At 42.1% G+C, this 24,345-nt stretch overlaps 1 protein-coding gene across 1 annotated transcript in view; it reads left to right on the top strand.

Annotated features, from left to right (window-relative positions):
* TPH2 (tryptophan hydroxylase 2) overlaps positions 1–24,345 on the top strand; it is a 552,487-nt gene that overhangs the window by 146,545 nt on the left and 381,597 nt on the right. The window contains exon 8 of the mRNA XM_073651797.1: positions 6,613–6,739. Coding sequence (XP_073507898.1) covers positions 6,613–6,739 — 127 coding nt within the window. The remainder of the gene's footprint in view (positions 1–6,612; positions 6,740–24,345) is intronic.

Here is a 24,345-nt window from a genome sequence, read left to right on the forward strand (position 1 = left end):
CATGCACGGAGAATATACAGAGCAAATCTGTATATACTGTAGTATATTTCCTCTGTCTAAATATAGCCTGGCACTGACTATTGAGTAGAATGAGTAGAAGAAAAGAAAGGGTTTTTTTTCTCCTTTTTTTATAAGAGACGGTAATATCCTCATTTGGAAGCCCAGACAGCTGCAGTTTAATGTTCCAAGTACAAGGTAGGTATCTCATAATGTATCTGGCTCATTTGATCACAAATCTGATAAGCAGCTGGTATTTTTCAATAACTTTACAGAGAAAAATAAAAGGAAAAGAGTTCTGTACAAAATAAAACCTCTTAATTACGTGTGGTTGCCTTAAACAAACAAATGCATGATCCTTGAATTGGAACTTCAGGAAAACATCAATTAAAGGGCATCTGTCAGTCTGATGCACCCTCCTAAGCCATCTATATGGGCATGCAGGTCATAGAAAGTGGAATATAATGATACCTTGATCTCTCCAATCTGATATCTTATTCCAGAGAAATTCATGTTTTTCTTCATATGTAAATTAGCTATTAAAAGAATACTCTGGGAAGGTAAAAATGTTTCTACTGTCCCTGCCCTCATAAACTATAAAGATGAGATGGCCAGTGCACTTTAATTATCTGTAGAACACTTGTAATTCCATGTGAAAGGAGCTGCTCCTCACTACTCCCCCCTCCCATCTTGTACATTACATCACACAGCAGTGTGCAGCTCCCCCCCTGTGAGTAACAGCCAGCTTGAGAAGAGAAGGCGGGGCCACACCCCTGTTCTCTGCAGAGATACAGCTATTATCAGGAGACTGGCTGATAGTAACAGCATTGAGATGTACAATGATGTAACATCCCAGATGAGAGGGGTGAGCAGTGAAAAGCAGCTGATTTCACTCCAGCCCCCTGATAATGTCAGGGAGACATTATCAGGGGGATGGTGTAACAGGAGCTGCTTTTTACTGCACTGTTCACCCCTCCTTCAAGGACATTACAGCAATATGCAGCTCCATGCTGTTACTATCAGACAGTTTCCTGATAATAGCTGTTTCCCTGAAGAGAAGAGGGGGCGTGGCCACACCCCCTCTTCTCAGGCTGGCTGTTACTAGGGGGAGCTGCACACTGGTTTGTGGCGTAATGTCTCAGATGGGAGAGGGGAGTAGTGAGGAGCAGCTCCTGTTACACGGAATTACAAGTGCTCTAAAGATAATAAAAGTGCACTGGGCATCTCATCTTTATAGTTTATGAAGGCAGAGACAGTACAATTTTTTTATCTCCCCGAAGTACCCCTTTAAGTTCTATGAACCGGACATTGATCTGCATGAGAATCTGCCTACAAAGCTTATTGTAACTCTGAGAAAAACTAATTCCATTCTGATTAAACTCTGATTGAGTCTGATTAGGATAATCAGACTGTTTTTCTTGGATGGAGAGATAACGGTTGAATGACTCTAGCGTGAATGAAAGGGGATGTTAACAGTGTGAGACATATAGATTAGCAGTGCAGTCAGTCAATACATGTCTCATGCTGGTAATGCCCCCTTTCATTTAAAATAAGCTCTTTAGATGTATGTCTCTCCCATAAATCTTAACAGCCCATCTGCATATTGATAAAAATGTAGATTTCTCTGGAGTAAGACGTTGGATTGCAGATATAAAGGTATCATTTTATTCAGCTTCCCATGGCCTGCATGCCCCTATAGATGGCTTAGGAGGGTTGATAATTCGGTCAGATTTTGTTTAAGCCCTTCGCGACATTTGATGTAAGTTTACGTCATAATTGGGAAGGGTTCCCGCAAAATCACATGGGATCTCTGCACCCGATCGTCCCCCACGGGGTTCACGGGGGCCCATGATTGTCATGGCAACCGGAGGTCACATTATGACTTCCGGGTCTGCCAGCTAAGGCAGCCTTTTTAAACCATGCCAAGCGCATGGACTAAAAGGCGTTCTGTCAGTGTAACACTGGCAAGTGTAATGCATTGCAATGCTGGTGCATCACAATACATTATATCACTGATCAGAGTAATAAAAGTTCCATAGAGTAAGTAAAAAAAAGTATTTTTTTTAAATATTAAAAAAAATATGACAAAATAAAGAACAAAAAAATGAAAAAATATATATATATTATACCAGTAAATAAGTATATTGATGTAAAAAAAAAAAATTACACATATTTGGTATCTCTGCTTCCGGAATGATCCGATCTATAAAACTCCCACACTATTTAACCCCTTCAGTGAGCACTGTAAAAAAATTAATAAAAAAACCTGACAAAAACTATGCTGTTTCATCATACTGCCAGAAAAAGTGGAACAAAGCACGATCAAAAAGCCGAATGTAAATAGAAATGGTATAGCTGAAAACGTCATCTTGTCCTTCAAAAAACAAGCCACCATACAGCTCAATCAGCAGAGAAATAAAAAAACTAAAGCTCTCAGAATATAGCGATGCAAAAACAATTATTTTTTTCTATAAAATAATTCTTATTGTGTAAAAGCGGCAAAACATAAAAAAAATATGAATGCAGTATCACTGTAATCGTACTGACCCGAAGAATAAAAAGCTGTTTTATCACTTTTACCAAATGGTGAACAGCATAAACCCCCCAAAAAACAATTCCTGAATTGCTGTTTTTTGTTAATTTTGCCTTTTAAAAATCAAAATAGAAAGTGATCAAAAAATGTTATGTGCCCGAAAATGGTACCAATAAAAATGCTAACTCGTCCCTTAAAAACAAGATCTAACATGACTGTCAGCAGAAATATAGAAAAATTATAGCTCTCAAAATATGGTGATGTAAAAACTATTTTTTGCAAAAAAAGGCTTTTTTTAGTGTGTGATAGTAGCTAGTGATGAGCGAGTATGTTTTGTTAAACCTTTCGCCGAGTATGCTCGGCCGAGCACCGAGTATTTATAGAGTGCTCGGTGATATGTTTGAATCACTCCCGTGTGCATGATTTGCGACTTTTTGACAGCTTTGATACATGTGAGGAATGTGTAAGAAGTAGACATTGCTCACATGTATCAAAGCTGTCAAAAAGTCGCAAATCATGCACACGGGAGTGATTCAAACATATCACCGAGCAGCTGTAACTACTTGGTGCTCGGCCGAGCATACTCGGCGAAAGGGTTGACAAAACATACTCACTCATCACTATTAGTAGCCAAACAGAAAAAACAAAAAAAAATATATGTATCTGTACTGACCTGATGAGTAAGGCTGTCTAATCACTTATCCCACTCAGTGAACAGCGTAAAAATAATAAATAAAAGCAATTTTTGATCTGCTCACATTTATCCTGCTCGCTACGCTGAGCGCTTACACTGGGGTTTCCATGGAAATTTCTGAAAAACCCCATGGAAGATTGCCTATACTGAGGCAGATGGAGACACTGTGGACACCGTCTGGCCTGTGATCCAGCAGTGTCCATCTTTTTTAAGTATGCATAAAAGTGCGGTCGGCCACAGTTTTGTGCACCTCTGAAAAGAAGGACTCTGTTGAACAGAGGTCAGACGGAGTCCAGAGTATCTCTGCTGCCTCATTATAGTGAATGGATCCCTCAGGGGTTTCATCTGAATCACGTCATTAGAAGATTTGGATGGAAACCCCAATGTAAAGTGCTCAGCGTAGAGCTCAGGATAAGTGTGATCCAAAATGTTATGTAAAATGTTCGTAGAAAAAAACCCTAAAATAATATAATAAGGGGCCCTTAGCAAAAAAACAACAAAAGAAAAACCCATAAAAACTGTATTTTTATCCATATAATTCTAAAGAGGTACTAGAGCACCTGAATGTAAGTAAGTAAATAAACACTGTAAACAGAGTACACTGTAAACAAGTAGAGTCATATACTGGAATAGGAAATGTGGATACCAGTTCACCCTAAGCTGTTTCCCTATCTAACCGTGGAGGTTGGCACCCTAATTAGTACCTTTTTAGAATCATATGAATAAAGATACGTTTTTTGACGTTTTTCTTTTGTTGATTTTTTTAATGTAAAATGTTCCCAATAAACGCTTCAACTCAATTCACAAAAAAGCAACTCCCCACTCATCTGTCAATTTAAATATAGGGGACTTTCACGTTACTGGTAGCAAAAAGGCTCTGGAAAAGCGTTATGGCTTCTGGCCCCCAAAAGAAATCCAGAGAATTCTGTGCTCCCAAATCCAAATTTGGTGTAAAATTTTGTGAGGCACATGTATTGTCAACATCCTCACTGCACCCTAGATGAATTAATTTTTTTTTTGGGGGGGGGATTGTTTGTAAAATGGGGTCACCTGTAGAGGGTTGTGCTGTTCTGGCACCTCAGGGACTCTGCCAATGTGGCATGGCACCCTCAAACCATTCCAGCGAAATCTGAACTCTAGTATGGTGCTTCTTCCCTTCTGAGCTTTGCATTGTGCCTCAAAAGTAGTTTTTGACCACATATGGGGTATGGTCATGATCAGGAGAAATTGCATAACAAAATTTACTGTTCATTTTCTCCTATAATCCCTTTTGAAAATTAAAAACTTGGGGCCAAATCAACATTTTACAGTTTCCACTGTTTAGGCACATAGGAACTTTGCAAATGCAACATGGTGTCCGCTATCTGCTCCATTCAATTTTGGACTCCAAAAGTCAAACGGTGCTCCTATCCTTCCTACCCTGCTGCGTGCCCAAACAGTAGTTTTCTACCACATATGGGTTATCAGTGTACTCAGGAGAAATTGCACAACAAACTATATGGTACGTTTTCTCCTGTTACCCTTGTGAAAATGAAAAATTTGGGGCAAAAGCAACATTTTTGTGGGAAAAATGTATTTTTTCATTTTCACAGCTCAACATTATAAAATTCAGTAAAGCACCTACAGGTTCAAGGTTCTCATCACACCTCTACATAAGTTCCATGAGGGGTGCAGTTTTTAAAACGGGGTCACTTATGGGAGGTTTCCACTCTTTAGGGGTATCAGGATCTCTGCAAATTTGACATGGTGTCCGCTATCTATTCCAGCCAATTTTACACTCCAAAAGTCAAATGGTGTTCCTTCCCTTCCGAGCCCTGCCGTGTACCCTAACTGTAGTTTTCCACCACATATAGGGTAACAGTGTACTCAGGAGAAATCGCACAACAAATTGTTTGGTCAATTTTCTCCTCTTACCCTAGTGAAAATGAAAAATTTGGGGCAATACCAATATTTGTGTGGGGAAAACTTAAATGTTAATTTTTTCCTTCCACATTGCTTTAATTCCTGTGAAGCACCCAAATGAATAATAAACTTCTTGAATGTGGTTTTGAGTACTTTAAGGGGTGCATTTTTTAAAAATGGTGTCACTTTTGGGTACTTTCCATGATATAGGCCCCTCTAAGTCACTTCAAATGTGATGTGGTCCCTAAAAAAAATTTGACTTTGTAAATTTTGTTGGAAAAATGAAAAATTGGTGATGAACTTTTAACCCTTATAACTTCTAATAAAAATATGTTTAAAAAATGATGCTGATGGATCAAAATTGGACATGTCTCTGATTATATGCAGACCACTTGGTCTGCAAAAATACACTCATATGTGAAACGCCCAATAGACTATAATAGATACGAGAATTTGAGCATGAAAAAATTACATTTGAATCAGCCCTAAGACTATCTCAGCTTCCCCTTAACAGTAGATAAATGTGAAAAGAAGGATTAGGTTGTTAGATTTGAACATACCCAATCCTTTCATTCTTGGGAGACAAAAGCTGCTGTAGCGTCGGCGTCCCTGCCCTCTGCTAGGCAGGGACGATGTTCCCCTCACCTCTCTGCTCCGAGTATTGAGTTTTAAGTAGCCTTGATTTTGCATTTTACTGATTGTAGAAAACATTGTTATTCCGCAGGTAGGAACCATACATTCAGGAGATGACACTCTAGTGTGTTCTATTCTCTAGAGGTCACTGTGTTTAGCCTGAGTTTCAGCTTTCGACCATTTCTTAGATAGTCTATTACTTACTGAGTTATTAACTAGGCTGAAGAATGAGAAGGAAGGAAAATTGGTTTAACCTACATATGGATTATAGCAAAAAAGGTTTTTACATGCTGATTAGAATTCTGCTTAAAAGCTATATGCATGTGATAATTACTGTTGTATGTTTTGTGCATGTATAATGCTACTACCCAGCCTAAACACACAAAATGATAAGAATGCCTTCTTCCTCTGATTTGCTCTTCTTTATTTTAGTACAAATTTAATCAAAAATGCAAAGTCTTCACAGCATGAGGAACAGTTGTAATGGTGTAATCATCTACAGATCTGTTCTTCCTTACTGTTCTTGGCTTGAGAACTCCTGAAATGAATGGTGTGAGAAATCAGCTTTAAGACGTTCAATTTAGTGTTACTCTGTCGGGCATTGTTTATGCTATAAATATAATGAATTTTAATTATGGGAAAATATTCCTCGACTATACAGTCATGAAATATTGCAACTGGGCCATGAAGTATAGGATGACAATAATTATGTGTAAAAGTTAAAAATGGACATTTGCTCTTACCCGCATGTCACTTGGCACAATGATGCATTTTAAAGCAGGCCGTCTGCTATAACAAAATGCATATGAAAACCTTATAACTAATTGCCTATTTATTTTCTCATCTTTACCAGGGACACCTGTCATGAACTTCTCGGTCATGTTCCATTGCTTGCAGATCCCAAATTTGCCCAGTTTTCCCAGGAAATTGGTCTTGCCTCACTAGGAGCATCTGATGAAGACGTCCAAAAACTGGCAACTGTAAGTTAACATAATATTTGGCATTCCATAATAATATTCAGATTTTTTTTAAAGTGTGCATTTATGGACTGCGTAAAGATTGAAGTAATATTTTGTGAAATCGGATTTTTTTTTAAATTTTAGAAATCCAAATATGCAGAGCTCCACCGTAGTACATTTATAACCCATATGTTTATGATTGACCTATTTATCAATTTATCAATGCTTACGCTAGTACTGACACATATTTACCTATTAGGCTATGTTCACATGGCAAATTCCACATAGAAAATTTAGTATGAGGCGAGTGAACAGGATCTTTCAAAAATGTGCAGAAAAATTAGCACGCATTTTAGTATATTTTACTCATAAACTATAAGTTTCCTAAACAAAATGTTATCAGGGAAGAATATAATGCTAATTTGTAGGGCTGCAAAGAAGTTTAAGTTCCCCTATGGTTGCCCTGTTATTGAGAATTGTGTGGATTGAAGAATTAAGCTTTTATTACAATGAATGAAAAGATCTACAGTTTTAGGCATTACCTGACATTGTGGGTGCACGTTCCAATCCTTTACAACTTGGATAGTAGTATTTGTCTGTTGCTTGGTGAAAAAAAATAATTTTTTTGCTTTAGTTTTTATCTGGATTTTATATACCTTCTCTCTGTAGGGTAAATTTTGATAACTCTTCTTCTCAAAACTAAGTTTTTCCACGTCTCATATTAGCTTGGTTGCACTTGATTGAATTTGCGCTACCAGTGCTTCATAATGGGGTAAAACAATACTTTCTTCTAGAAGTCATGACTTTCCAAATATAAGCTATTGGTTTTTGCTGTAGTTTACTGGCATTGCATTCTATAATTGAGTTTATTATCAAAAATTATATCAAATCCTTCTCTATCGTAGTGATCCATTCGGTGTAGAAGTAGCATGTGTTTTGTCCCAAAACGAATAACTGTACACTTATCAATACTTAACCTCATCGGCCATTTTACATCGTATTCTTGCCTATCCAGCATAGGATAGGACAGTCTATACTCTATCTCTAACCCTGTAGATTTTGTTTATTTGACTTTAAATAATTATGATATATTATTTTAGGCTCCTATAGGGCTGTTACATGTAAAATCCACAAGATTCATTGAAATATGCTCTGATTTTGTGCTTTATGCTTGAGATACACTCAGATCTTGATAAATGACTGGCATGTTATAACAGAGATGTCTGTCTGACAGTATTCAGCCTCTAAATAAAAATGTATATTACCATCTGTTTCCATTAGGTTCAGACTGAGTTTTCTGATTATATGATACATTTTGTGTTGGTGCAACAACACGTTTTTCACCTTTCGGAGAGATTGATGAGCTAGTCCCCCGACTCTCTATTATTAAGAGAAAAAGCAAGCCCATGACTTTTTGTCCCCTCATAGTGTTCTCCCGCTGCAGAGAAATAACTTATGGAAATTGGACTCTTTCTAGAAGAGAATACAACCAATTTTACAGCCAGCATTATAGAGGATTGCTGTTTACTTATGGAAACGTTGAGCTATGTCACACATGGATTTAGCAATTTGAAGCAATTGTATAAAGGGCACAGTATGTCGAATTTCGGGTAGCTTCTAGGACATAGCTTTCCATTGCATCAGAATATTAGCATTCCAGCAGCATGAAATCCCTGTGTTATTAGATAAGCTGATCGTAGACATGAACTTGTCTGCTGACTATTTATTTGTATTTGTTACAGCCTTTTTCGCATTGTGCTTGCAGTTTATGATTTTGTTCTCTCTTATAATAGAGAAAATATATTATAATAGGAGCAGATTTAATGACGCACATTTAGGAAGCCGCTCAGCCTATAACCTGTTTGGAACCCTTCAAAACTCTTTTGGAATAATTAAGTTGAGAAAAATCTAAATGAATCGCACACTACAACAGATTGGAAAAGCATAAGCAGGTATATGAGCAACAGGTTTTTTTTTATGCTGAAGCGGTAATAAAACCTTTTATCAATCTGCACTTGCCAGGCACACAGCCAATGGAACAGCGCTGCTGGAATGTTTTGCTGTATAATCTGACTATTTCCAATTCCCATTGCACAGTGTTGTATGATTTTGTAATGGTTGATTCATTCTTTATAATGTTAATGTTTGGTCTTTCTAGGACATGACAGATTTGTTTATATGGCATTTCATATTTTTTCATAATAGGAAATAGACTCGGTGATAGGTGATCTGTTGTCTGCTCTGTGCTTGTGTATATTGTCTTGGATGAAAAAAAAATGCTTTCCAAAATGGGGTTAAACAGGGATAGAAGATCCACCTCTGTCTTTTAAATATCACTTTATATACATTTTTATCTATGCAATGGGATCTAAAGGGTAACGTTTCTCCTTGTGGAGAGTGTAAGGAGACTTGTACGCCATGCAATGAAATGCACAGCATATGTCTCATTACACTGACATGCCAGGCATGTCACTCTCCACAAGGAGAAACATTACCCCTTAGATCCCAGTCAGAAGCCTCTCATACAGCCAAAATTAGATCTCATACTTTGCATTGATAAGGGGCAACACCCTGTAACAAAGTGTCTGTAAACTAAGATTCTGGTTTGGCTTGTATCCTAAGTCATGTGGCAAGACTTGTTAAAGGTTTTTTTAGGGTTGATACTTCCAACAGGTGGCAGTAGATTTCAAGTCATCTTCCTCTCTGAAGAGGCAATTTGCATATCTATGCAATAACATATGTACCTTTACATATATTTTGTGAGGGGCACAGGGTGGTAGTCGTGACGAGGGGCTACTTTTCTCCTCCCACACCCTGGCACCCCACAAATAAAAGTCCTATTCTTCATGTGGGCTGTGTGTACTAGATAACACTTACGTTTTCCTTTGAGGGCCTCATCTGATACTCTGTCCTCTTCTCAGAGGCAGGCACACAGTCAAGGTCAGACTCTTGATTCTTTAACAAAACCATTTTTCACTGTAAACGTTCAGTTCAGTTTTTGGTCTCAGATACAGCATATTGGGGTACAGCAGACACAGTTTCAGCTTTCTTCAATACCCTCTTCACTCTTAACTCTTTGTTCCCCAGGCATGATTCACCCAGTACCGCAGCTTTCCAGAATCCGGTTCTGCTTCCTATAGGGATGTCCCTGACCATTTCCCCTTTTTGTGAAGTAAGTAAGGTTGGCTCCTCCATGCCTTCTCCGGGCCATAGACCCCGGACGTTTAGGGAAGTTTCCTTGCAGTTTACCACTTCTTTTTCTCTAGTGCTGCTCCTCTGTTTCTCTGCCTCTTGCTGCATCACCGTCAACTTTCAGCCCACAGGCCCTGAACTTTTTCACTCCTCTCAGTTATCCCTCCTGCACATACATTAATGTTACAACCAACAACTACATTTCTGACTTACTGACTGGAAAAAGAAAAAACGTTGCTCTTTTCTAGCCCAAACTCCTCCCACTTTTGACTGGACCAATCACCAACTCTTCTTCAGTTGGTGGGCAAAACATCCCCGTAACTACCCTACTGCAGTCACTAAACCTTCTATATCTAAGGTGCCCCCAGCTATATCTTCCCCCTTTCTAACTTAATCCCTAAGTCCTATGCTATGCTTTATGTCTTATACACTAATAGGCCCACCACTGCCTATCTGCCCTAATGTTCCTATCTATCACTAACTAAAAACTAAACTATATCCTATTCTTTCCCTGTACACTATACATGAATAACATTATACATTGATCGCAAAACATTACATTTTAGTACAAACAGTGTTTAAAGAGGGAGAGGCATATTACTGCCCCTGTCACAGCCTTACATATCAGTGATGTCTTTGTAATATTATGCTCAAAATGGCACTTAGATGTCAGAAGCCAATGTATTAGTGGCTACTGGAAAGAAGTGGCCATGATACAACAACAGCTGTGCATATGTGTGCATTAGCCATTTTCATGATACAACTTGGCTCAATGTGACTACAGGTGTCCAGGATTCCTTTATCTATTATAAACAGGAACAGGATCCATCTTTTCACCGCACTGCATATGTGGGTATTTTATTCTGTTAAAATTGACAAACCACAACCTGTTATTACACAATGCTTACATGTGGTGCGTGGGAGTAGTTCTCTTGAACCTGTAATGCTTGATGTCTAGGTGTTTTCTATAAAAATGTTGACTATTTAGTGAAAATATTCAAGGACCCTTTTATAAGACGTATATCAAGGTTATATAGTTGGTAAACAAGAGACAGAAAAAAAATCTAAATAATGAAAAAATATGCCTTATTTGTAACTGCAATATTGTTATTTCTGGGGAAGTATTAGACCTTGCTCAACGCTCAAGAATAAAACTCTTTTCTCCAGTCTTAAGACAAGTGGTCATCTTCTGAGGGTTGCAAGGGTAGAGGTTTTCTAGCATATCAGCAATACACATAACTATCACTAATATTTCTCAGTACTGTATAGTGGGTGCTAAAAAGTAGTTCACAGTAGCATGGAGAATCCAATGTCGTTACTTGCTGGCTGTGGTATCTGTTGATTATTTGCTTTTTACTTAGTAATTATATAGTAAAGGGTTTGTACTAAGGATGCTGATTATCTCTGGCAGCCACATAAACAATGAATAGAGATGAGTTTTGCATGCTTGACTGACGCACCATTCAGAGAGGGCTTTACAGAGCTCAGTTCTCAGGATCAGTGGAGGTCCCAGCAATGCATAAGGTGAACTTGGTCCATAAATGCCATGTTACTTTAGTAAATTAAGATTGCATTGGCTCCAACAAATTTAGGATACAAAGAGTTTGTGAAGATCACAGTTTCAACATTCAAATAAAAGTATTTTTTAAAAAGAAGATAAATTCCATTTGGATAATTTAGAGCAGGAATGTCAGACTCAAATTTACAGAGGGCCAAAATTAAAAGCTTGGACAAAGTCGTGGGCCAACCTTGATATTTATTAAAAGATGTATACAATTGAGGAAGTTTTTCCTTATCAAATATAACGATGAACCTTTTCATAGGAAAACAAGCTTAAAGGGGTTGTCCCACCAATTTTAATTAATAGATCTTTGAATATTGGAATAATATAATATGTTATGTTAAAGCACTAAAAGCATATGGCTTAATGGCCTAATTTAAATAAGTAATAAAGAATGAAAAGCCTTGAATAATGCAGATAATAAAGTATGATGCCAACAAAAGTGTCCCCCACACACACTATGATACCCCTCCTGTGAATTCCTCCACAGTAGCCTCTACACGCACGGTATGATGACCTTACTGTACCCCCCCGCCTAAACCAACCCAGCAAAGTATGGTGACCCCATCACAGTATGATTCCCCAACTGTAATCACCACAGCCCGCCATACAGTATAATGGCCCCACGTAGTGTTCGATACAGTATAATGGGCCCCACATAGTGCTTCATACAGTATAATGGGCCCCACATAGTCCTCCATACAGTATAATGGCCCCACATAGTGCACCATACAGAATAATAGCCACACATAATCCTCCGTACAGTATAACGGCCCCTACATAGTCCTCCATACAGAATAATGGGCCCCACATAGTCCTCCATACAGTATAATGGCCCCATGTAGTGCTCAATACAGTATAATGGGCCCCACATAGTCCTCCATACAGAATAATGGCCCCACATAGTGCTCCATACAGTATAATGGCCCCACGTAGTGCTCGATACAGTATAATGGCCCCACATAGTGCTCGATACAGTATAATGGCCCTACGTAGTGCTCCATACAGAATAATGGTCCCGCCTGGCATTGTGGGCCAAATATACTCACCCTGAGGGCCAGATTTGGTCCGCGGGCCAGAGTTTGACATGTGTGATTTAGAGGTATGTGTTAAATAAAAACAACATACAAGACTAGCTTCACTCCACTTTTGGGGATTTTGCTTAGCGGGGTCAAACATATGCCCTAGACATAAGAAACTGTAAATCTAGACTAGTCCTGGGCAAACTGTGGCCTAAGGACCACACACGGCTCTTGACTGCTCCTTTCCAGCCCTTGTAAACATTGGCATACAGCCTGTGAGCTGGGAACTGCGATGCGGAAAGGCACTACAATCCTCCTGCCTTACATCATGCTTTCAACGGTATCTGCATCCTCAGGATAAATATATTGTTAAATACGTTAGTATCCACCATTCAGCCTGTGAGTCTGAGACTCGGCGCAGCATCCTTAGATCATGCGTGCCTAGCCTCAGTCTGTACAGCAAAGACTGGAGAAGTGGAATATGTGGGGACATCATACTGTACAGGGAGCTGTGGAGGCCATCATAATGTGTGTGAGGGTTTGTGGGACCATCATACTACGTGTGGGTGATAAATCATACTGTTTAGTAGTGTTGAACCACCCCCGTAGTGTTCGAGTTCGGTTCGGTTCGTCGAACACCCGTGTGTTCGCCGAACTGTTCGTCGAACTGTTCGTCGAACACCTTCGAACACCGTTAAAACCTAATGGCAGGCAAACAAAAACACATAGAAACACATAGAAAACACCTTCAAAGGTGTCCAAAAGCTGACAAACTGCTCAGAAGACACAACTAACACATGGAAAAGTGACAAGTACATATAGTCATGCGAAAAGAAAAGAGGTGGAGGAGTAAAAGGAGGGGGAGACACAGATATAGGCATGTCATGCCCTTCTAAAATCCAAAAAGTGAGAAGCCGACACATTCAGTCCGCTCCTGCCCTTGCCACCTCCGTGTCGCCGGGTTTGTGCCAGAGCCGCGGTGAACCCTGACGGCCAGCCCCCCTCTCCCAATACTGGTGCCTGTCCGCTGGTGGGTCGAGCGAGCCCCCCTGTGGTGGAGGCAGCTCTAAGCTTTTTAATTTAAATTGTCTCTCTAATTTGAATGAATACACTTTAAATCCATTTACAAGGATCTATTGGAGGGCAAGTCTCATGCCAGCAGCCGCGTAATTCCAGCTCCAGTAGCGTCCACTAAAGCTGCTGCAGTTAAAAAGCTTTTATAAGGATCGAGCTCGGCTGTCCACCGCAAGGCATCCTACTGCCAGTCCCAGCCCCTATGCCTTGGGATGCCTCCTGATGCTCTTCACTGAGTATCCCGTGGTCCCGAAGCATTTTCTTTGAAAAAATTAAGTGTCCAAACTACAGGTGGTGTAGCTTGCTTAACAGCCGGGATAATCCGCTGACTAGCAGACACTGCTACTAGGCACAAAGTATTTCCTGGGCTAGATGCAGTTAAAAATTTGTAATTAGATACTCTCGTTGGATGCTGAGAAAGCATTCATAGAGTCTCCTGGCACGCCATATATGATTCTCTTAAAAAGCTTGGGGTAGGGGTCTAGGGGACCCTTTTATAGCCAAAATCACGGCCCTGTATAACAATACGTCACCTAGGCTGAAGATAAATGGAACTGTAGCACCCTGAGGGCTCGGTTGCTACAGAGGTATTGCACCTCACCCAGAGGTGTGATATCTCACTCTCAGGTAAGGATGGAGTGTGGATCAGGACCCGACACCTGCATGCATTACACCACATTGCCGTGGGGCAGGGCGACCAATATGCCTCTGAGATGGGCACGACAGTCCCTGTCTCTGGCTGGAGTGGGGGGAGGGAACACTGAGGAAGGGGAACCCTGTAGTGCAGGAGCAGGGAGGAAGCAGTTCCTGGGTGCATTGAGAAGGGAGTATAAAAGGTGGGCACCATCTTAGTTCAGTGCAGAGAAGTCTGAGCAGAAGTGTCAGGGAGCAGGGGCTCTGCATGAGCTCTGCTCCGGAGGCGGGCCTAGTAACAGAGGCCCAGGCCTGGAAGAGGGAGAAGGAAGGAAGAGGAGCGGAGAAGGCTCCAGGAACGAGGAATGAAGGGATCCCAGGGGTGCGGACGGGCGAGTCGCCACCGCACGCCTGAATCCACCTGCGTGGAGGGGTCAGGCCAAAGGGGGAGACCGGTCCCTGAAACTAGTGGAGGCAGGAAACGACTCTCAGCTAGAAACCGGAGGCTGTGACATTTTATGTGGCGCAGCCCCTCGCTACACCCGCTAGGAAGGCACCACATAGGGTCAGGGAAACTGGCGCCAAGTTTACCAAGAGGAGGCCCGAGGCAGCCGGACAGAAGGGTTGGTAAGAAAGGCCAGACAAAGGACACACAAAGGGGGTCCTGTGAAGCACTCCAAAGTTATCTGGGAGTTGTCTGAGCCCCTCACCTGGTGAGCACAGTACGACGTGGGCAGCCGTTACCTGCAGACGTGGTCTGGATAATAAGAACTGTGAGTAAAGGCCCTGGACTGCATCACTGACTCCGTGTCGTTACTGCTGCTGCCCTGCACCATCACCCCCATCCTCCGCATACACTGCCCTGAGGCTATACTCCTCCCGTGGGGAGTTATGCTACGCTCTGCTGCACCCACAACACCAGCCTCAGCGGTCTGCCCTGCAGCGGCGGTTCACTCTGACCGCAATCCACGGGTGGCGTAGTCGGACATTTAAACATCAAAACCACATAAATAGTTCCGCCACTGGTTTGACCACCCTGAGCCACGGAACCGGGTCGCCGCCACGAAGACTACAACCACCAGCATCCACCAAAAAGGGTCCGGCTCCGGGTGTCCCAAGGCCCAGGGGGTGCATAAGAACATTTTCATCACCTTTCACAATCACCAATGGGACAAGGCAGGGATGTCCTCTGTCCCCTCTCTTATACATCCTAGTGACGGAGCACCTGCACTCATCAATTCGCCATAACCCCAATATTAGGTGGATTGAGGTGGGAGGCACCGAGTACAAGTGCTCTCTATTTGCTGATGATGTCCTAGTATATATCACTCAATCACATATATCCATCCATGCTGTTATGGCTGAAATAGATCACTTTGTTACATGGTCAAATTTTAAAATCAATGCAGCGAAGTCTGAGGCCCTCGATGTCTCCCTCCCCAAATCCATATAGGATTCCATCCAGTCCAACTTTCCCTTTGCCTGGCCCTCACAGGGTATCAAATACTTAGGAATTCCTATTCATAGAGACCTCTCCCATCTATGTTATCTTAATTTTGGGCCCTTTATTGAACAACTCCATACAGACCACGGTTGGCAAGTTAGAACTGTAAGATTCACTACGTGAACCACTGGTGTTTTGTGGAAAAGCACATGTACACTGTGTTCCAAATTATTATGCAAAAAGTGTTTAGGAGTGATAAGGGAAGAATTTGTTTGTTTGTCAGTTAAACTCATTGATGGTGATGTGTGTCAGGGCTCTTTATATCACTGTAAGCAATTGCAGACACCAGTGCTAATTAGTTTGGCAGGTGTGTCCAATGAAAGGCAAGACTACTTAAGAAGGCTCTCTCACATTATTCAGCAGCCTACATTTTCTGCCAAAATGGGAAAGAAAAAGGATGTGTCGGCTGCTGCGAAGCAACAAATTGTGGAGTGTTTAGGTCAAGGCATGACTACAATCAATATTGTGCGATGATCAGGATGAAGTGTCTTGGCAATCAAGAAGTATGTAGCTGATTCACAGTACACACGTGTGCGTGCTGATAAGGGCAAATTGAGGACTCTTTCCTACAGGCAATTACGTCAGGTTGAAAGAGCAGCGGCAAAAAAGCCTTGTCATAGCAGCAGACAAGTTTTTGAAGCTGCTTGTGCCTCCAACGTCCCCCGAACAACAAGATGCAGGGTCCTTCAGAGGTTTGCAGCTGTGCATACGCCATCCTGTCGACCTCCTCTATCCACTTCACACAAGCAGAAACGGCTCCAGTGGGCCAAACATTACATGAAGACTGATTTCAAAACTGTTTTGTTCACGGATGAGTGCCGTGCAGCGCTCGATGGTCCAGATGGATGGAGTGGAGGATGGCTGGTTGATGGACACCCCACGCAAACACGGCTACAGCGCCAACAAGGAGGAGGTGGAGTAATGTTTTGGGCTGGAATCATGGGGAGAGAGATTGTCGGCCCCTTTAGGATCCTTGAAGGCGCTAAAGATGAACTCCATAATGTATGTGGATTTTCTCAAACAGCACTTCCTGCCATGGTTCAAGAAGAAGAACCATGTATTTCACAGCAAGATCATTTTTCTGCATGATAATGCACCATCTCATGCTGCACATAAAACATCTGCATCTCTGGCTGATATGGGCATAAAAGGGGACAAACTTATGGTGTGACCCCCATGCTCCCCTGACCTCTACCCCATTCAGAACCTTTGGAGCATCATTAAAAGGAGTGTCTATGATGGCGGGAGGCAGTTCACATCTAAGCAACAGCTCTGGGAGGGTATTCTGTCCTCATGCAAAACAATTGAAGGAGAAACCATCCAAAACCTGACAAATTCAATGGACGAGAGAGTTCAGAAGCTCCTTTCGAACAAGGGGTCCTATGTGAAAATGTAACATCACATAGAATAAAGTTTTGAGTTGAAAACTGTTTGATTTCAGTTTCTAACAACCTGCTAATGCTTATAATTTCAAAAATGACCATTTTTTTGGTCTTTATTAAAATGAAAAGGTTGATCGAAAAGTTTGGGGGATCTAAGAGTGTGGCAACCCAGTAGTCATGATTACTTCGAATTCTGACAATATGAGGGTCATGCTGCAGGTAGTGCAGCAATAAGGCACTTATGTGTCTTGCGCATCTCGGAGCCCCAAAATTATTTTCCGGGCTAGATGCAGCTAAAAATTATTTTTAATTTTAAATCTGGTGGAGCTTATTATAGATGGCCTAATAGGATCAGTGCTGCACACTGCTACAAAGCCCAAATTATTTTCCTGTCAAGATACAGATAAACATGATTAGTAATTTGAAAGCTTAAAACGGTTGGTAGGGTGATTTTAAACAATCATCAAACTTTTACTCTCCCCAGGATGACACAGGGGTAGAAAAGTCGTTTCGGATCCATGATTTGTTCATCTTTATGAACGTGAGTCTGTCTACATTATCAGTGGAGAGCCGCGTGCGCTTATCTGTCAGCACACCACCAGCAGCGCTGAACACACGTTCAGACAGAACGCTGGCTGCGGGGCATGACAAGATCTCCAAGGCGTAAGTGGCTAGCTCCGGCCATTTATCCAGATTGGAAGCCCAAAAAGAGCAAGGGTCCAGTGACACAGTCGTGGCTTCAATGTTTACTTGGAGATACTCCTGTACCATCGTCTCTAGGTGTTGACTATGTGTCAGACTTCTTGTCTCCTGTGGCCTTGCAAAGGATGGGCTAAAAAAGTGGTGAAATGATTCCGCAAAATTGATGTTACCACCAGATACTGTGGTTCTGTTACGGTTTGAGTGCTGAACACTTGACGGTCCCACGGTTGGCAAGTTGGAACTGTGAGATTCACTACGTGCACCACTGGTATTTTGTGGAAAAGCACATGTAAGATTCTGCAACAGTCTCTGCTGATACTCCTGCATGCGTGCATCCCTTTCTATGGCAGGAATAATTTCTGCAAATTTACTTTTGTACCGGGGATCTAACAGTGTGGCAACCCAGTAGTCAGGATTATTTCTAATTCTCACAATTCGAGGGTCATGTTGCAGGTAGTGCAGCAAGAAGGCACTCATGTGTGTTGCGCATCCAGGAGCACCAAGTCCCTGTTGTGTTGGTGGCGAGGTAACAATCATGCTTCCTTTCTCTGTCCTCTCCCCCCAACCTCGCACAACAGAAATGTGATCAAGGTCTCCCTCATCTGATGAGTCTTCCATCAGTTCGTCCTCCACTTCTTCCTGGGCTCCTGCACCTTCCTCACTAGTTTGGCTGCTACCATGGGCCCTGGTAAAACCATCTCCCACACCCTCACATGCCTGCCGCCTTGGTGCTGCCGACCGTCTGGACCTTGCAGATGTTAGCCCTTCCGCATACAACTCCTCCTCCTCTACTTCCTCCACCTCCTCTTGTGCCACCACCTGACTCCGAATTCTGTTTAACATGTGCTCCAGCATGTAAATCACCGGAATAGTCATGCTGATAATGGCATCGTCAGCACTAAACATCTTCGTCGCCATTTCAAAACTGTGCAGAAGGGTGCATAGGTCCCTGATCTGAGACCACTCCTCCAGCGTGATTTGCCCCACCTCTGAATCTCGTTGGCCCAGGCTATACGTCAGAACGTATTGCACCAGGGCTTGTCGGTGCTGCCACAGTCGCTGCAACATGTGCAGAGTTGAATTCCACCGGGTAGGCACATCGCATTTTAGCCGGTGAAGTGGCAGGCCCAACGACTTCTGTAGAGATGTAAGTCGCTGAGCTGCGGGATGCGAACGGGGGAAGTGAGCACACATCGACCGTGCCCTCTGCAGAAGGCCATCTAGTCTGGGATAGTGGGCTAAAAATTGCTGGACAACCAGGTTCAACACGTGAGCCATACAAGGCACGTGTGTGACATTGCCCCGGCGAAGGGCCGCACCCAGGTTTGCAGCATTGTCGCACACGGCCTTCCCTGGTTTCAGGTCCAGTGGAGACAGCCATTCATGAAATTGGTTCTCCAGAGCTGACCACAACTCCTCAGCTGTGTGACTCACATTTCCCAGACATTTCAATGTAAAAACCGCCTGATGACGTTGAGCCCTACTGCCAGCATAGTAAGGAGGTGTGCAGGATCCCTTCTGCGCAGTTAGAAAGCTTGTGGCATGACCAGACAGGCTTTGGGTGCAGGTGGAAGACCGAGAGGAGGTTGAGGAGGCAGAAGCAGTGGAGGAACTTTGACATAAAGAGGATTGACGCACAACTTGTGGGGACAGCAAGACATGGACAGCAGCCCCTTGTCCTGCTGTCACCATAGTTACCCAGTGCCCAGTCAGCGACATGTAACGCCCCTGTCCATGCCTACTCGTCCAAGTGTCTGTGGTGAAATGCACCCTGTCACACACAGAGTTTCTCAAAGAAGCGGTGATGTTGTGTGCGACATGCTGGTGGAGCGCAGGCACACCTTTCTTTGAGAAGTAGTGCCGACTGGGCATCTGGTACTGGGGCACTGCGACGGACATAAGGTCTCGAAAATCCTCTGTGTCCACCAGGCGGAAAGGCAGCATTTCTGTAGCCAAGAGCTTGCAGATGGTGAAATTCAACCTCTTAGCTTTCTCATGGCTAGGAGGAAATGGTCTTTTACTTGTCCACATCTGAGGGACCGAGGGCTGGCTATTGTGCTTAGACGGGGTTGATAAGGGTGTCCCCGGCAAACTGCCGGTCTGTGAGGAAGATGCAGGCGGACATGTTAGGTTGCCTTGATCCAAAGGTGGTGCTATCAATGTCGGACAGCGCTCAACACCAGATGCTGTTACCACCTCCAAAGAAAATGATGACCTGCCAATCACGCTGGCTGTTGCGGGTAAAGAGGTGGCAGGTCTGCGCCCCAAAACAGGTGTGACTGCTGTCCCCCCAGTCACAGAGGATGAAGAGGCCGCGGATGCACAAGGTATGGCAGACGGTGGTTGGCCCGGCCGGCTAGGCCGCATTGTAGCACACTGAGCTTCCCACTGCAACTTATGCTTCATGTCCATGTGCCGGTTCATGCATGAAGTACTCAAACTATGTATTTTTTGGCCTCTACTTAGCTTTTGCTGACAAATGTTACAGATAACACGAGTTGGGTCATCTTTATCGATCTGAAAAAATGCCCAGGCTATGCAAGGCTTAGCACCCATGCGACCTGAAGAGCCACCACGACTTGTGGTGAGAGGCAGAGTTGTGTTTGAGGATGCAGTTGTTGACGTGCTTCCAGTACTACGTCTCTGTCCAGGAAGGCGCAACCTGACCTCGTCGTCACTAGCATCTTCCTCCACCTCCTCTGCTGACCTCATCTCTTGGCTGACTGTGGGTTGACAGTAAGTGGGATCTCCAACCTCATCATCATCACCCTGTGTGTTATCACACCCGTCGTCCTCAGAGCCAACCTGTTCCTGCCCTGACAAAAAACTAAAGTTGTCGCTCCAATCAGGTATTTGAGTCTTATCATCGTCTTCCTCATTGTCTCCACCAACAGGAGTTACAGTTTGGGAATGAGGGTCTACATTATGGTCAGAACCTTCTGCGTCTGGTCCTGGATCCGACTCATAAAGATTCTGGGCATCAGTGCAGATCATTTCCTCGTCTGGATTCACAGAAGCGCTGGAGTCGACCTCTGATTCCCAGGCTATAGTATGAGTAAACAGCTCTGCAGACTCAACCATCTGTTCTACCTCATACTCAGACGGGCAGCTGGAGATTTCGGAGCTGTGAGGAAGCAAGTGCGATTTGGGTGACACCTTTGAGGACTGGAGTATTTGTGATGTTGAAGTTGATGTGGAGGAGAGCCCACTTAAAGGAGCACTTGATATCCGTTGAAGCACCTGCTGTTTTTGTGCCTCATCTGGAATTTGTAGCGATTGGCATGGCCATAAGAAAGGGATCTTATCACATTGTCCGCTAAAAGAAGTAGACATTTTAGTTTGGCTGGAAGATGGTCTTTCTTCTGCAGATGTTACTGTTGCTTTAACACCTACCCCACGGACACAACCTTTTTTCCCCTTCCCAACACGCCTATTCCCCTTTCCACCAGCAGCAGGCCTTTTTCCACTCATTTTGGTTGTTAACTAATTCACAACTCTGGAGTTGTTTGCACAAAAAAACAATGGATGGTAACCGAGCAGAGCTGAGTGGCCAAACTGTGGTATTAGGCCAAAACTATTGGCTGGGTTAGATGCAGAAAAAAATATATTCAGTTTGCAACCTGATGGAGGTCAGTATAGATGGACTAATACAACAAGTCCCACACACAGCTAGAAGCCCAAATATTTTTTCAGAGGTACTGTAGATGCAGATAAAAATTAGTTTTAATTTGCAACCTGATGGAGGTCAGTATAGATGGACTAGTAGAGAATGTCCGACACACTGCTAGAAGGCCAAATATTTTTTCAGAGCTAGATGCAGAAAAAAATTATATTCAGTTTGCAACCTGATGGAGGTCAGTATAGATGGATTAATAGAACAAGACCCACACACAGCTAGAAGCCCAATATTTTTTCAGAGGTAGATGCAGAAAAAAATATATTCAGTTTGCAACCTGATGGAGGTCAGTATAGATGGACTAATACAACAAGTCCCACACACAGCTAGAAGCCCAATATTTTTTCAGTGGTAGATGCAGAAAAAAATATATTTAATTTGCAACCTGATGGAGGTCAGTATAGATGGACTAATACAACAAGTCCCACACACAGCTAGAAGCCCAATATTTTTTCAGAGGTAGATGCAGAAAAAAATATATTCAGTTTGCAACCTGATGGAGGTCAGTATAGATGGACTAATACAACAAGTCCCACACACAGCTAGAAGCCCAAATATTTTTTCAGAGGTACTGTAGATGCAGATAAAAAATTAGTTTTAATTTGCAACCTGATGGAGGTCAGTATAGATGGACTAATAGAGAAAGTCCGACACACTGCTAGAAGGCCAAATATTTTTTTCAGAGCTAGATGCAGAAAAAAATTATATTCAGTTTGCAACCTGATGGAGGTCAGTATAGATGGATTAATAGAACAAGACCCACACACAGCTAGAAGCCCAATATTTTTTCAGAGGTAGATGCAGAAAAAAATATATTCAGTTTGCAACCTGATGGAGTTCAGTATAGATGGACTAATACAACAAGTCCCACACACAGCTAGAAGCCCAATATTTTTTCAGAGGTAGATGCAGAAAAAAATATATTCAGTTTGCAACCTGATGGAGGTCAGTATAGATGGACTAATACAACAAGTCCCACACACAGCTAGAAGCCCAATATTTTTTCAGAGGTAGATGCAGAAAAAAATATATTCAGTTTGCAACCTGATGGAGGTCAGTATAGATGGACTAATACAACAAGTCCCACACACAGCTAGAAGCCCAATATTTTTTCAGAGGTAGATGCAGAAAAAAATATATTCAGTTTGCAACCTGATGGAGGTCAGTATAGATGGACTAATACAACAAGTCCCACACACAGCTAGAAGCCCAATATTTTTTCAGAGGTAGATGCAGAAAAAAATATATTCAGTTTGCAACCTGATGGAGGTCAGTATAGATGGACTAATACAACAAGTCCCACACACAGCTAGAAGCCCAAATATTTTTTCAGAGGTACTGTAGATGCAGATAAAAATTAGTTTTAATTTGCAACCTGATGGAGGTCAGTATAGATGGACTAATAGAGAAAGTCCGACACACTGCTAGAAGGCCAAATATTTTTTCAGAGCTAGATGCAGAAAAAAATTATATTCAGTTTGCAACCTGATGGAGGTCAGTATAGATGGATTAATAGAACAAGACCCACACACAGCTAGAAGCCCAATATTTTTTCAGAGGTAGATGCAGAAAAAAATATATTCAGTTTGCAACCTGATGGAGGTCAGTATAGATGGACTAATACAACAAGTCCCACACACAGCTAGAAGCCCAATATTTTTTCAGAGGTAGATGCAGAAAAAAATATATTCAGTTTGCAACCTGATGGAGGTCAGTATAGATGGACTAATACAACAAGTCCCACACACAGCTAGAAGCCCAAATATTTTTTCAGAGGTAGATGCAGAAAAAAATATATTCAGTTTGCAACCTGATGGAGGTCAGTATAGATGGAGTAATACAACAAGTCCCACACACAGCTAGAAGCCCAAATATTTTTTCAGAGGTACTGTAGATGCAGATAAAAATTATTTTTAATTTGCAACCTGATGGAGGTCAGTATAGATGGACTAATACAACAAGTCCCACACACAGCTAGAAGCCCAAATATTTTTTCAGAGGTACTGTAGATGCAGATAAAAATTAGTTTTAATTTGCAACCTGATGGAGGTCAGTATAGATGGACTAATAGAGAAAGTCCGACACACTGCTAGAAGGCCAAAAATTTTTTCAGAGCTAGATGCAGAAAAAAATTATATTCAGTTTGCAACCTGATGGAGGTCAGTATAGATGGATTAATAGAACAAGACCCACACACAGCTAGAAGCCCAATATTTTTTCAGAGGTAGATGCAGAAAAAAATATATTCAGTTTGCAACCTGATGGAGGTCAGTATAGATGGACTAATACAACAAGTCCCACACACAGCTAGAAGCCCAATATTTTTTCAGAGGTAGATGCAGAAAAAAATATTTTCAGTTTGCAACCTGATGGAGGTCAGTATAGATGGACTAATACAACAAGTCCCACACACAGCTAGAAGCCCAAATATTTTTTCAGAGGTAGATGCAGAAAAAAATATATTCAGTTTGCAACCTGATGGAGGTCAGTATAGATGGACTAATACAACAAGTCCCACACACAGCTAGAAGCCCAAATATTGTTTCAGAGGTACTGTAGATGCAGATAAAAATTATTTTTAATTTGCAACCTGATGGAGGTCAGTATAGATGGACTAATACAACAAGTCCCACACACAGCTAGGAGCCCAAATATTTTTTCAGAGGTACTGTAGATGCAGATAAAAATTAGTTTTAATTTGCAACCTGATGGAGGTCAGTATAGATGGACTAATAGAATGATGCTATGCCCAAAAGATTTTACTTCACTAGGTGCAGTAAAAAAATTGGTATTCTATACACAGGTGGTATATCTTGCAACACAGATAGGCTACTCCACTGACTAACACACTCTGCAATAGGCCAAAAAGGATTAGCTTTGC

The sequence above is a fragment of the Phyllobates terribilis genome, unplaced genomic scaffold, assembly GCF_046119375.1.
Source record: "Phyllobates terribilis strain yellow unplaced genomic scaffold, ASM4611937v1 Scaffold_11__3_contigs__length_659146591, whole genome shotgun sequence".
NCBI lineage: Eukaryota > Metazoa > Chordata > Amphibia > Anura > Dendrobatidae > Phyllobates > Phyllobates terribilis.